The sequence below is a fragment of the Danio rerio genome, chromosome 2 (genome assembly GCF_052040795.2).
Source record: "Danio rerio strain M-AB ecotype USA chromosome 2, GRCz13ab, whole genome shotgun sequence".
NCBI classification, from domain to species: Eukaryota; Metazoa; Chordata; class Actinopteri; order Cypriniformes; family Danionidae; genus Danio; species Danio rerio.
The window spans coordinates 54,460,532-54,475,397 of NC_141022.1; the positions used below are offsets into that span (position 1 = coordinate 54,460,532).

General features: G+C 35.4%; 2 protein-coding genes across 12 annotated transcripts in view; both read left to right on the top strand.

Annotated features, from left to right (window-relative positions):
• adcyap1r1a (ADCYAP receptor type Ia) overlaps window positions 1-14,866 on the top strand; it is a 375,079-nt gene that overhangs the window by 176,283 nt on the left and 183,930 nt on the right. The window lies entirely within an intron of this gene.
• The window catches only part of eef1da (eukaryotic translation elongation factor 1 delta a (guanine nucleotide exchange protein)), a 34,022-nt gene continuing 21,743 nt past the window's right edge, over window positions 2,588-14,866 (top strand). For 5 of the 10 annotated variants that reach the window (XR_015477875.1, XM_087239805.1, XM_087239806.1 and 2 more), the window contains 2 exon segments: window positions 2,588-2,657; window positions 12,790-12,910. Coding sequence is in view for 9 of the 10 variants with exons in the window: in XM_087239805.1 (XP_087095931.1) it covers window positions 12,797-12,910 (114 nt within the window). In the remaining variant the exon portion in view is untranslated. 10 annotated transcript variants of the gene reach the window in all.

The window sequence follows — 14,866 nt, forward strand, 5'->3', positions numbered from 1 at the left end:
CGTTCACACCAGGCACGAATGGAGCTTCAATCGTGAGTGTTTTACATGTTAAGTCACCAATAGACATCCTGCTGTGCAACTCACACGATTTGCGCAAATGAATCGGCGTGAGGTGAGCGTTTTGTGCATCTGACATGCTTTACGTACATTTTGCACAAATCCCTCGAGTTGGAAAATCTGATCTTTAGCTAACATTTGCGCCGTGTTAACCAATCAGAAACTTGCTCTTGCAGGGCAGTGATTATGATGTAGCGCCTGTTGGTGTCCTGAGGGGAAATCAGAATCAGTTTAATTGCTTCACACACACAAGGTATTTGTTTTTTTTTTTGACTACAGAAGCTTCCAGTGTACATAAAGTGACAACACAAAATAAATATGAAAAAAGATGATAAACAGAGATGCAGTTAGTCAAGAAATCTGGATGTTGAATTGTATGCACAGATTTGTTATAAATATACAGGTTATGAGGTGCTGTGTACAAATGCGAATGGAGAAAGTATTGCATTGTATATTGATATAAGGTGCTTTGTACAAGTGTGTATGAGAAAGTGTTGCACATATTTATTGCACAGTTGGGGGAAATTTAACTGTTCATAAAGTAGATGGCCTGAGGAAAGAAACTTTTCCTCTGTCTGGCTTTCTGGCTGGACAACAGCTCATCAAACTAGGCTTGGCTCAGTCGGAAGCACAGCTGAAAGCCTCCATCATCCAGGTATAGTTTCCGGAGGAGTTGATGAACTTACAGAGGAGGGTGCACATCTGAAAAGATTTAGTGGACTTAGACACGGCGCCGAACGGATATACATTGTTTTTTCAGCCTGTCTAAAGCACATAAACACAGCTATTCTCTCGATAAAATCGATTTAGCCATTTAGCAACGAAGCTAGAGTCACCAGGCAGACAGCCCTGCTCATGACACAATTCTTTGTCTATGGTGAAGTATACTATTAGTTTGCTATGAGGGAACGATCCGCAAATTAAAAGCCCTTCTCCTACTCAATTTTCTGTTTCAGTTAGAGGTACATTAACAAACTGAAATAAAAGTCCCGACATTAATGCTGTCACTCACATTTAGCTTTTAGATTTGGATGATGAACAACAGATTATGTGTAACCAGGAGTGTAACCAGCTGAGTGGTTAAGGCGTTGGACTTAAGATCCAATGGACAAATGTCCGCGTGGGTTCAAACCCCACTCCTGGTAAGATTGTGTCCTTAAGATCCCTGAAAGAAAGGTTTGTTTGTGAGCATTACTGTTCTGCAATCATTAAAATAATTCTTATGCTGCGTTCACACCAAACACGAATTGAGCATCAATCGTGAGTGATTTACATGCTATGTTGCCAATAGACATCCTGCGGTGAAATTCACATGTTTCGCGCGAATGAAGATGTGCGAGTTAAGCGTTTTGTGCATCTGACACCCCTTCCTGCATGCTGACACCGACAACAGCTCATCAAACGGGCTTGGCTCAGTCGGAAGCACCACTGAAAGCTTACATCCTCCAGGTATAGTTTCTGGAGGAGTTGATGAACTCACAGAGCAGGGTGCACATCTGAAAAGATCCAGTGGACTCAGACACGGCGCTAAACGGATTGTTTTTTAACCTTCCTAAAGCACATAAACACAGCTATTCTCTCATTAAAATCCATGTTAGCCATTTAGCAACTAAGCTAGATTCACCAGGCAGACAACCCTGCTCATGACAGGAATTTTCGTCTGTTGTGAAGTTAATTTCACACACAAATGAAGTGAGTAAACACAAAATGTTCACGCGTCTATTTACGTTCCATGTCGTGTGCGAACACAGCATTAGACAATAACATTCGGCTTTTACAAACTACCATTTTATTTCCAGACAATGTCTTAATTGAAGGCTGGCAACCATAGATTGTATTAAAATAGATTAAAACCAACAAATCTTTGATACAGTGGGAAAATTACAGTGATGTTACATTGTTTTAAAGGGAATTTACGGTACTCAAACTGCTTAACATAGTTTACATAACACAAGTTTATTATAGGTCTCTATTTACCCATTTTATTACAGTCTAAAAGTAATTTATAGTCTAAAACAATCAGGACTTTCAAATATAAAATAATAATTGGTAACATGTTTTTTATAAGTCTACTGTTTTTAACAACAAATTAGATTTTCGTTCACGAAATACTTGCAGTCATACAAATAAGAATATTGAAGAAAGATATACTGATACAACTGAGATGCCAAAATGTGTGTCAAATGTTTTAATTTATGAATATTAATCTCAAATAAAGCCGATAAACAATCTTCGGTCATAACTGTAGTGCAGCTGTTGGCCAGACACGAGGACGGAATGTTTCGTTGCAACGTAACAGAACCTACCACCTGTGCTCTTATGGGGGAGATGTACATAAACTTCTCGCATTTTACAAAGACATGCATAGTGTATATCATGTATACGAATATTATATACTTGTTTTAATATATACAGTCATGTTATAATGCTAAACCCGTCTACACTGCGTTTTATTGTTTCGTATGAATAATGACATCTAACACGAAACCCCTCTGTCAGCTATAAGTTCGTGTTTCCCGGCTTCCTCACTCTCTTTCTGTCAGGGAGTCCGGCGGAGAAGTTCAACTCGAACAGCTTGTCACTTACCAAACTCTTCAAAAGTAAGTAAAACTAGAGTTTCCACTAACACCATGTTGATAAACATATTACATTTTTATCGCGTTGTTACTGAAGAGCTAATCTGTGCGTGTCGCGCCACGTGGCTGCGTGTGAAACTCATCTGAGTTTAATCCGCTGCAGAATGTAAACCTCCCTGAACTTGAGCGCACGCATTATTGCATTACATACTCATACAGTGTGTTAGACGTGAATAAAACTCATGTTTAAGGAGTTTCATGGGTTTATGCATCTGTAGTGAAGCATCTGGAGTTGACTCTGACAGCACGCATGGAGTTTTTAATGTAGTTTGTGTTCATAAACAGGGAGGGTCGCATGAAGCATCTGTAATGGATCTGTGTGTGTGTCATATAATCTGACCAACAGGTCTCTGCTGGTTTAAATCTGGGTTAGACTCGTTTCCCTTGGTTTATTTACTGTCAAAGTCTGCTGTCTAAGTTACAGTTCGCAGTTGACCCCACTTTGTGTAAATAAAACTGACGTATTTCATTTGATGTTGAAGTGACTTTTAAAAACTCTTTCACAAAGACAAAGTCACGTTTCATGGCATTTTTTTGTATTCAAAGCAGAATTAAGTAATATTTTATTCGGACTTTTTTGTTTTTTTATTTTTGTTTTTTTTAATGAAAATGCAGGGCTTCACTATATTGTTTTAGCATTGAAATCCAGGGTTCATAGGGTTGTAGAAAACCTGGAAAAGTCATGGAATTTTGACATGACATTTCTTTAGGCTTGGAAAAGTCATGGAAAACGGATATGTGTATACTTGAATATAGGTTAGTTGTCTTCACTTTCACATATTCACACATTATTAGTGTGGTGCAAGCATGATCTTAATCAATTTTACATAGATATAACTTGAAACTAAATGAGCAATTCCAGTGTTATGGATGTGACATTTGCGGTAAAAACTCAACACATAAATTGACAGAGAAAGTATATTTTAACATTATATTGAAAAATTTAATTATATTTTCCAGAGCAACTAGCCATAGAATTATGGGAGCATAAAAATATCAATCTGTAAACATGTTTTGTGCTTTAAATGAGGAAAATAAGTATGCGTTATGGATGTGACAAAAAAAGTCTGCGAGTTTACAGTATACAACATACTTTGTAGAAATTCTGTGAATTAAACTGCACAACCCAAAATAAATAATGCTAATCAAAATGATAAGAGTTGGCTCTCTATAAAACAAAAATGATTGGTTTTATTTTACTTAATATTTTTACATTTCTGAGGAAAAAGTGTTATGGATGTGACATCTCTCCGTTATGGATGTGACGGATGTGAAATTACCATTTGTGTGACTTTGGTAAATCAAATAGAATAGTTTGAAAACATTGACAGATGCATTTTTGAGTATTTTTAAAGTACTGTAAAATACTTGCTTTAACAAAAAACCCAGAAACGGTTTCCGTATTTTGGTAAAAAAGTAATTTTTTTTTTATGGCAAGGTTGACATTTGCACGGAATTGCTCAAATAGATTGTTGCATGTTTTACGAGATGCTGTAATAAATTTGAACATGCATTGTTTTTTTCTTTTACCACTCATATGTAGACATCGCATGAAACATTAGGTCATGAAAATTTACTTGAAAGTCTTGGAAAAGTCATGAAATTTTATTAGTAAAAATGTGTATGAACCCTGGATATTGCAGTGTGATCATTCGCAATAGTCAAATCGCAGTTAAGTTTGTAATATAATTACAGGATAAAATTAAAAACAAGCTACATATTACTTAAAAGGAGCAAATCAATTAAATATTCAGTCAGGAAGTGATTCGTTAAATGTTATGTTTTTAAAGAAGCGTTGATTACTATAAATTTAATCAGTTTAGTTCAGTGGTTTTTAAACTGTGGTACGTGTACCACTAGTGATACGCAGGCTTCCTTCTAGTGGTACGCGGAGGAATCAGTTATGTCATATGTACATACATTTCAAAATTGATCAAAAATGATTTATATATGAATATGATGACAGAGCATATATTTTTAAGGTCCAGACAATATTTCCACGTGTTGATGAATTAGCTACTGTATTGGCTACAATATGTAATGGACTATATGTATGTACTTTACATTTAAGTACAGCAGTATTTTTTTAATACTTTTTAAGAACAGTAACCTACCATTTTTAACTTTTAAAAGCACAATTTAATTTAAATGTTGACGTTTTTAGTTATTTTGTTTGTTTGTTTTTACATATATGCACATTGCAATGTTAATGTTCAGATTTTATAATGTTTAAAGTGGCTGACAATAATAAATATTCTTAATAATAGGGATTAATCTGCCACATTTTTGAACTGTAGCTGCTTTATTGGGCCTACTACGCTGCTGTATTTTAATACTGCTCATTATGGTGGTACTTAGAGAATTTTTTTTTTGAGGTGGTACTTGATGAAAAAGGTTTGAGAACCACTGGTTTAGTTTATTGATAAGTTTCAGCTCTAATTCTATACTTGCTATTAGGGCTGCACGATTCTGGTTAAAATGTAAATCAAAACTTTTTTTTGCTTAATTGAGATCACGACTCTTTCTCACAATTATTTAGATGTAAAATAAAGATCAATATGAGGAGGCTCTTATTATTGTTAATTCTCAAACATATTACTTTGGAATTATAAGGTTCTATCTGCGTTCTGAATGATTCTGAGATATTGAGCTTCAAAGTTTTTTCAATCCATATAGCAAACAGTATGTGTGTAAGATTTTTTTTTAAGTCTTAAAATGTAAACAATAAATTGTCATTTAATAAGAATGTGTCAATAACTAAATTGACAAAAATGTCAGAAAGAACCTTATAATTCTGAAGTGATGATATGGTAAAACAACAATAATAATATTAGGCTTGTGTGTAGCTCTACTGTTGCTTAAATGGTAAATTTTGTTCAGTCATTATGGTGGACTTGAACAGACTTTCAATATGTCCTGTTTGTTAATTCACAATAAAATGATGACATCAGAATACAACCATTCATAATTATAAAGTTGAATTATTATGTTTAAGACGTGTGCTTGTCATTTGACACTGTTAGCATTATTAGACCATTTGTTTTCACTGGTAAAATCAGACCAGTGAGTTTTTGCATTATATTCAACATTATATAAGCTAGAGTAGCTAAACTGACTCTGTAAAACATTTATTTTCATGCACAACACTGTGTTAGCTATGAAAGAAAAAAAATCAATTGCTTGTCATAATCATAATTGTAAAATGCATTATGATCTTTAATTGATGTGCGCACAGGTTTCACTTTCAATTCCCAGTGCGGCTCATGGCTGCCGTCACTGTGATAAAACACACATGCGCAAATCATTCTTTCAGCAAGGCTCTCAAACAATCGCTTTGTGCAACAAACTGAACGTTATTTACAACTTTATAACTTGTTATTCACAGCATATGCAGGTTCTGTGCACTAAAGTAGTCGTAATTGGCGTGCTAAGTGTCAGGATGCGCATTCTCGGTAGCTCATGGTCAGCTCTTGTGTAATCTTGCGGCCACAAATAAAATCATTACATGAGACAGAAATGACATTTCTGGGTGAATTATACCTTATAAAAACAGTATGTGACACTTTGATTGTCATTTGAAGGTGTTCATGTTCCTATGAAGACCTGTGCAGCTGCCCTTAAGCTTCTCTCCTGACCTTGAATATATAATTGGCTGAGTCGTAGAAAAGTTGAATTAAGATTGTGTATAGGGTCGAATCGAGATCGTGATCTTTTTTCAATTAATCGTGCAGCCCTACTTGCTATGGTAATACATAAACTATAGGGATGTAAACAAATTGTTATTGCAACTCGAACGGATCCATTGTAATCACTTTCACAATAATTTGCATTATTTAAATAAAATAACTTTACATTCTTACAGACTAGTCTCCATTTTTACTTCTATATGACTGACGCCAGTGATCCACAAAAGACAAGTTAGGGCTTTGTGATCCTCCAACACAATCTCACAGCAATTTGTAACTTTTTGATTTAGTGGCTAATTCGTATTATCGAATTCATACGATCTAATTTGTACTATTTAGTACGAGTTGCTCATCACCCAATGACGGTTGGTGTTAGGGGTGGGGTTTGGTGCCACGCCTCCTTTTTAAAAATCGTACATTTTCGTACAACTTAACTCGTACGAATTAGCCTCTAAACTGACAAAACGTAAAATACTTGCGTTTCTTTGTGAGATCAGGCTGGATCTTCTCCTAATATTTTTGAATACTCATTGTTAAAGGTGAAAAGGCTCTGTCATCGCTTGTTTTCTCTGAACATCTCAGCAGGCGAGTGGAAATGCACATCATGGTGTGCTTTGGATTGAACTGTTTGTAGTTTGGCTTCTGCGTCTGTTTACATGGTAACAGTGTGCTAAAAATATTTCCTTTTTTTGGCCAAAATATTTTTTACTATATCTTTTGTTTTAAAAAGTTTTACAAATAGACAAGGCAGCGCTGTCAAAATTGCCATTGCTCGTGTGGTTCTAGGAAAAATAAAATGACTGTTGTGCTTGTTGGAGTATTCCAGAAAGAAGGTTATTTGACATTGCTGGATAATTTTAAGCTTGTGTAAATTCACATTTTTGGATGGAAACATGGATATTGGAAGGTTAGCATGTACTGCCAACCCAAAAATGGCAGGAAGTGGAATTGTATCCAGACCCATGTCGAGGGCATCTTTCGAAGTTTTAAGTATTTTTTTTTTTTTTAGTGCAATAATTGAATAATATAGGGCATTCCCACAACCTGTGGATAAAATCCACTGGTGACTGCTTGCACCTGTTACATGCATCACTAACACTAAGGGTATATTTTAACAAGTCTAGCATTAGTGTAGTAAACCCTATGTAGAATCTTACATTGTATAAGCCCGTGTCTTTCACATATAGAAGCGGAGTTTGCTCAAGAATTTGCTCCCAGTATTCATCAGATTACTAAACTCTCTTTTCTCAAGCAGCTCTGGCGTGATTTAGAGAGCCTGGATTAATATTGTTAGTCAGATTATAAATGACAGAAATGCAATGTTTTGAGTGTGGTTCAAGCTTTAATAAGTCATCCAGTGGAGAATCAGGAGGACAAGTTGGAAAATGGCTTACATTGAAATAAATGTGAATTTGAAAATGTAATTTCTCATCCTTTAATAACCGTTCTAGTAGAGGTCATCAATGGTTTTTTTTTTTGTCCTTATCAAACCACATTCTGAAAGCCGCATCCTTTATGGAATTGTTTTTGTCAATTTTTCAATTTAATTGTTGCATTTATACGAGGACTGAACAATATATAATTTGAGCATCGATATCGCAATAAGTTTATTCGCAATAGTCACATTGCAGGATTATATGGTTTATTAAAGGTATAGATATTATTAAATATTGTTCGTAAAATGATGACCAATTTTATTTAGCATGTTATTGTTCTATTTCTGTACTTGAATACTGTTAGACTCTCCAGAAAATTGTAATTTATGCAGATGCACGGCATAGATAAAGACAGACTGATCATCGCAGTCAATTTAAATTAATGGAATGTTTTCAAATAATCTATTCAAATCATCTGATGAAATTATATTCGTATCGCAATATATATTGAGGCAAAACCAAATAGCGCATATATCATCAGATTTTTCCAATATTGTGCAGTTATTTTTACACATACCTAGGCATTGTACGATAACCATTTTGAAGGTATACTGCGGTTTGGAAAATTCACGGTTTTAAAACCGGCAAATTTTCTGTTATACTCTTCCTACTGTATATGCAAGATAGTTTTTATTTTTTTATTTATTTATTTATTTATTTTTATTGGACATCTTCAGCAGAAAAGATATCCGAAGATGCCATTTTAAATTGTAACGAAGTCTTTGTTTTTAAAACTAATGAAAACAGCAAAGGTCAATTACTCATTTGCATTATTTAGCCTGAAATGTTTACTGTTACAAAATATTTGAAATGTTTCTCAAAATAATATATTGGCTGCGTCTGAAATTGCCTACTAAGTAGGTACTGCATTTGAATTTGAATTAAACACTCGACTATTAAAGTATGTTCTATACAGCATGATTGTAAATAGTATGATTGGACAGCGGACGCATAAGAGATGCACTTCAGAATCTATCCGGAAGTAGGTAGTTATGTGAATTCAGATGTACTGCTCAACTCGCACACTGATTTTAGCATACTATATTGTATGGAAGTATACAACTTTGGACACAGCCATTGTGTTCAAAGCAGAAAAAATGTTTGTTTTTTTTTACCCAGACATTTAAAAAGTGCATGTTTTAGACCAGTAATCATAATACCGTGAAACAGCAATATTTTTATCCAAGGTTATTTAATACACCATTGCAAACTTACTAAGCTATACATAACAACATATCACAAACTGCATAGCCAGTGGTTCAGCTGTTGATCAGGATTTCCAGTACAGTCAAGGTACAGTCAAACTCATCTGCTTATTATCAGCTATTCAAGTTGAAAGAGAACGTTAGTTGTGTATACATTTCCCATGGCAGCTCAGGTAGTTTCTGGTGGTGAGTGTGCGTTTTTGTGTTATTTTTATTTTTGTATCTTGGATTCAGTTGTTGGTCAGACTCCAGTTATGCTTTGATGTCTTGGTTAAAATGTGTTTGGAAATTAACAGCATGCCTCAAATGCAATTCCTTTGTCATTGTTTAAATGATCTTGTGGATCTGCATGTATGTTTTGAAGGCTTCATTTTAATTGACTGGTTGTGTAAAGGCCCATTCAGACATCAAATTGCAAATAAGCTGAAGTGTTTTTTATTTATTTATTTAAGGCTTTTGACTGATTTTTGTGTGGCTTGAATATTCTCAGAATGCAAACTTTCATTGGTTTCTTGTGCATTGTTGTTGCATGGCTTTTATAGGTTAGTACATTTTATTATTATTTTTTTTTTTGGATCTGATTTGGAAACCTCCACTAATTTTGTCTAAACCTTTCCTTCATGAACTCTTTGTTATGCTGATATAAACTGGCTGTTCCACAAGGCTTCTGAATGCGCTTGGTCGTTTCCACCTCTGGCCTCATTTACTGCATCTAACATCATCTCCGACTAATTCTTTAGCATCTACCTATTGTTTTTCCTTTTATATGCTGTAACTAGCTAGAGGAGAATGGAGAACCAGCGAAGGCCTCGAGCCAAAGAAGAAACTAGACAAGAATCGACAAGAAATCTGCCGAAATCAAATGACGGAAGGAGAAAACGCACTCGTTCATCCCGCTCTGAAAATCTAGGCTCTGAAGAAGAAGGTCATTCCCATCATGATCTGAGCTCTCAGGGAAATAAAGGAGAGAAGGTCTGGTTTAATCGCAATTTGTATGAACAGGCCGACTACGACTATCAAAACTTGTTGAGTGCCGGGGCAGGCATTCCCCCGGTTTCGTCCTCTCCAAAAGACCGTATTCCCCGCACTCTGGTCTTCAGGGCTAAACGCAATGGTGCGCAGCAATCCCAAGATGAGGACCACCAAGCGCACACCCGTTCCTATGTGTCACGCCAACTGCAGCGGGGTTCGACCCATTATCGCTCTTCATCTGAACCCCAGAAGGATCGACAGTTCCCAAAAAGTAGCAGGAAGAGGGTGTTCTCTGAAACCGAACGCTCCCCTCAAAAAAAGGACAAGTATGGCTAGTTTAGGGCATGGGACTTGAAGGAAACTACTTCTCCCTTATTGAACTTGTGTGTTTTGTGAGTTTATTTAAATTGTTTGTGGACCGTATTAAATATTTTTCCATTTTTAAAGCCTTAACCTGGTTTGTGTCACCATTGGCTGTTGGGTGGAAGTTGAATGGTGTGAAACTAATCCATGGGCTTTTGGCACACAAAGTCTGTCCTGTTGTCTGCAGCTTGTGTCAGCAAAAAAAGAGGTTGAAGGCACTTTAACAATGACTCCAAATGACCACTCGACAAAGTCAATGAAAGAAAGATCTGTATAGTATAGTTTTTTCTTTACTGCATTATAAAGCTAACGAGGCATAAAGTTTATACGTTTATAATATGTTTATTATTGATTTTTATATGCTACAGTCTGAATAACTGATACTGACTATGTTAAAATGGACATCAGTAATGGAATTATTTGTCTTTATCTGTATAAGACAGTAATATGATGGTGTTTACATGAGTTGCTTTTTGAATTTTTCTTTTATGATCCTGTTTTACATGTTAAAGCACATAATTCGATAAATGTCATTGCGTCACCGTGCTGTCCACATTTCCTCTGGAGTTTCATGAAATTTTGGAGGTTTTATTTTTTTCATATTTGTCAACTTTAACTGATTTCATGCATGCCCTCCATGACAAGCAAGAAAGTTTCAGATTTTTTTTTTACCTTGTTTTTATTTATTGTGAAATGGCAATATCAGTAAATATTATTATTTAATTATTTTCTGTCATGACATTTTCATAGTCACCAAATAGTCAACTCTTAAGTGTTGCGTTTTCCTATTCATTTGAATTGTGCTTGGGTCATTTGTGCAACCAAACACAACAATATTTAAATGGCAAAAAGCCTTTGGAAACAAGGAGATTTAGAGATTGTATGCGGAAAATTGTAAAGGTCTTTGCACACACAGAAGTTCTAAATTTCCATATGCGTTTTTTCTTTCTTCTTTTTTTTCGATTCATATGTGGAAAAATTTGTCGTGTACTCCAATCTTGCACACTTAGTCTGATGTTTATTAAATAATCCATTACAAAAAAGCGCAAAACATTTTGGAGTCCGCATAAGCAGTGACACTTCTCTTATCCAAAGTAGAAAAAGAAAGAGGAATAGGCTACATATTGTGTTCATCCAATACTGTGTAGAGAGGAAGGAAAGTTCAGCTCATTATCAAAGAGCTGCGCTGGATTATCCCGAAATGCAAAGTTTATTTCAGGAAATCAGTGGAATTTTGATACGTTTGTTGTGATGCTTCGCATATTAAATGTATGTAAACAAATCCTAAACGGAGACTGGCAGTACACACACACACACACACACACCATACAGCAGCAGGGCAGAAGTGCGCCAGTCTCTAAATTTAGCATATACAGTTAAAGTTAGAATTATTAGCCCCCCTTTGGATTTTTTTCATTTTTTTTTTTTAAGTATTTCCCAAATTATGTTTAACAGAGCAAGGACATTTTCACAGTATGTCTGATAATATTTTTTCGTCTGGAGAAAGTCTTATTTGTTTTATTTTGGCTAGAAACCAATTTTAAGGTCAAAATTATTAGCCCCTTTAAGCTTTTTTTTTTCCAACCGTCTACAGAAGAAACCATCATTATACAAAAACATTCCTAATTACCTTAACCTGCCTAGTTAACCTAATTAACCTAGTTAAGCCTTTAAATGTCACTAAGCTGTATAGAAGTGTCTTGAAAATCATCTAGTCAAATATTATTTACTGTCATCATGGCAAAGATAAAATAAATCAGTTATTAGAAAAGAGTTATTAAAACTTATGTTTAGAATTTGTGTTGAAAAAAATCTTCTCTTCGTTAAAAAAGAAATTGGGGAAAAAAATAAACAGGGGCTAATAATTCATGAGGGTTAATAATTCTAACTTCAACTGTAGGTGTTCTCAACTGTCCGCCACGTTCTGTCTTCATTTTACACAATGTGTTTGTCAAAGTTATCTGTAGCTCAAACGATGGCTCTGAACTCTCAAAACACCTGGCAAAGCCATTTTTTCAGTTGCGAAAAGTGGAAAAAATTTAATGCGGTTTGAATTTTTTCATGACCAACAAAAGGTACGGGGGCAGTGTGTCAGTACAATTGACACTACATGAAGTCAATTTATTATTTTTTTTACGTGTGAAAATTTCGGATTTAGGGTCCAATAGTCATAAGTGTAACTGACAACTTTAACAATCCAAAAAATGTAGTAAATATATGGAAATGCATTAAAAGCAAATACATGTGGCACATATGGATGGAGCTTGGCTTGCTCAGCTTGATTTATTGTTGCTTATGGATTTAATGCTTTTGTGATGCACTCCTGAATGAATAACATTTTAAAAGGTCATTGAAGACTGTTTTTTCTTCCAAGTCTTTTGTTTGTAATTCTGAAAAAAATTTAATCTCACGTCTCATTTTTCTATGTTCTTAGCATCACAATGAGTGGACTTCAGGGACTCGCCCAGGAGAACATCTGGTTTGACAAGTCCAGATACGACGAGGCTGAAAGATGCTTCTACGAGGGCGCCAACGGCATCCCACAGACATCTCAGGTACTGCCATCTAGAGGCCTGTATGTAGAGTTTTAACCCCACTGACACTGTTTCAGGGTGTAAATTTTAACTTTGGTTGTGACAGACGTACTGGCAGTTTAATAAGTAGCTGTCTTAATGAACGAGTAGGGGTGTGAACCTACATGGTCTCACTGTTCGGTTTGATCACGTTTATGTCATCGATTTGGTTCAATCCATTATCATGATGTATTGATAATGCACTGCATCTTCATTTTTCAATTTTATTTCACACGTGTACAATGTTGTCATCAAATACAAGCAGTCAGAAAAATGAACAGAAGCTTAAATTTTACCTTTGCGTTGTTCTTTTGCTCAGTGGGAGAGATCTTTGGCCCTTAAGGCCAGTTTATACTTCTGTATAAAGTGCAAACAGATGGTCCAGCAAGGCCTTTGCCTGTTCGCATACTCTGTGCCTTCAGCCGCGGTCCCTCTAGAGTTTGAGACGAATTAGTTGATAAGAGAGTGATGAATGCAGTAATGTGGAAGTTGTTCGGCTGAAGTTCTGAAAAACTTGTAGTTTTGGTGCTCTGCAAAATGAGCGGGGGAGTCGGTGCAATAGCCTAGTGGTTAGCGCGATCGACAAATGGTGCAATTGCACGTCAGGTCGTCGCGTGCTCGAATCCTGGCTCGACGACATTTTCCCTACCCTACCCCCTCTCTCTCTCCCACTTCGCTTCCTATCTCACTACTGTCCTATCTAATAAAGGCAAAAAGGCCAAAAATAAATCTTTAAAAAATAAAATAAAAAAATGTGCAGGAGAGTGGTGCCGACTAGCAGCTTGAACACATTACATCTGTTCCGCTCGATAGAACATACTGAGAGTCAGAAGATGAGGCATCATAAAGGTTTAAACCAACCTGTCGCCTTACCATCCGCCTACCCAACACCAAACACAGATAGCTATGAGGTGCCGTGTAGGATTTAAATAAAACTTCGCTTATCAACACGTGCATATACACCTATAAATTACTCGCATATAAACCTATACTATGTTCAAAACGTATGAAACTTGCGCATATATAAACTTGATGCATGCATACACCCACATACCCACATACAGCCATATAAACTCGATCCTTGCATATACTTGATCCTCGCATAAACAGCCAAATTTACACACACACACACACACACACACACACAAACTCGCTGCATGTTGGTATCCGCTTGTTAAGTGTGACGTCACGCGGAGCGGCTTTCGGGTCCAAGCTCTCTATTCAACTGAATGGGGAGATTCATGAAATGGTAATAATAAACGTTTACAAAGCGATTTAATACTCTCGAAAGTCATCGAGTATATATGTCCATGCCTAATATCCGATGACCAGAAAGTTATTCATTGTTTTATAAATTGTAAAAATGTTGGTGTTTGTTGTGTACACTATGACTTCATGTAAAATTAACTTTAATGTGTGATAGAATAAAACGCGATCATAAACGAATGATTTCTCCACTCAAATGAATGGCGGCTTGGACCCGGAAACAGTATTACATACGTCACAAACACGTCAACACCTAACAAGCGGATAGCACTCGAGCAAACTTACAAAATTAAAGCGACAAACATGTTTATCAGGAATCAGGTTATTGCAAAGCTGATGAAAGAAAGAATGTGATTAATAGAGGTATTAACTCTGTCAAATAATAAAAGTTTGTTAAATAAAATATTACTCGATATAAATAGACTATAAAATATATAAAAACTATTTTATGTTAAACTGTTTAACTTAATCGGGTAATTATACATAAATATAAATACAGATAGAACCCTAAAAGGACAATCAAGATGAAAATCAACCAGAATTCTGAATATACTCAAACAACTCTTTTTCTTTTGCAAATATTAATGTAGCCTATACTCTTTTTGTTTTGTTTTATTATATATATATATATATATATATATATATATATATATTTTTTTTTTTTTTTTTTTT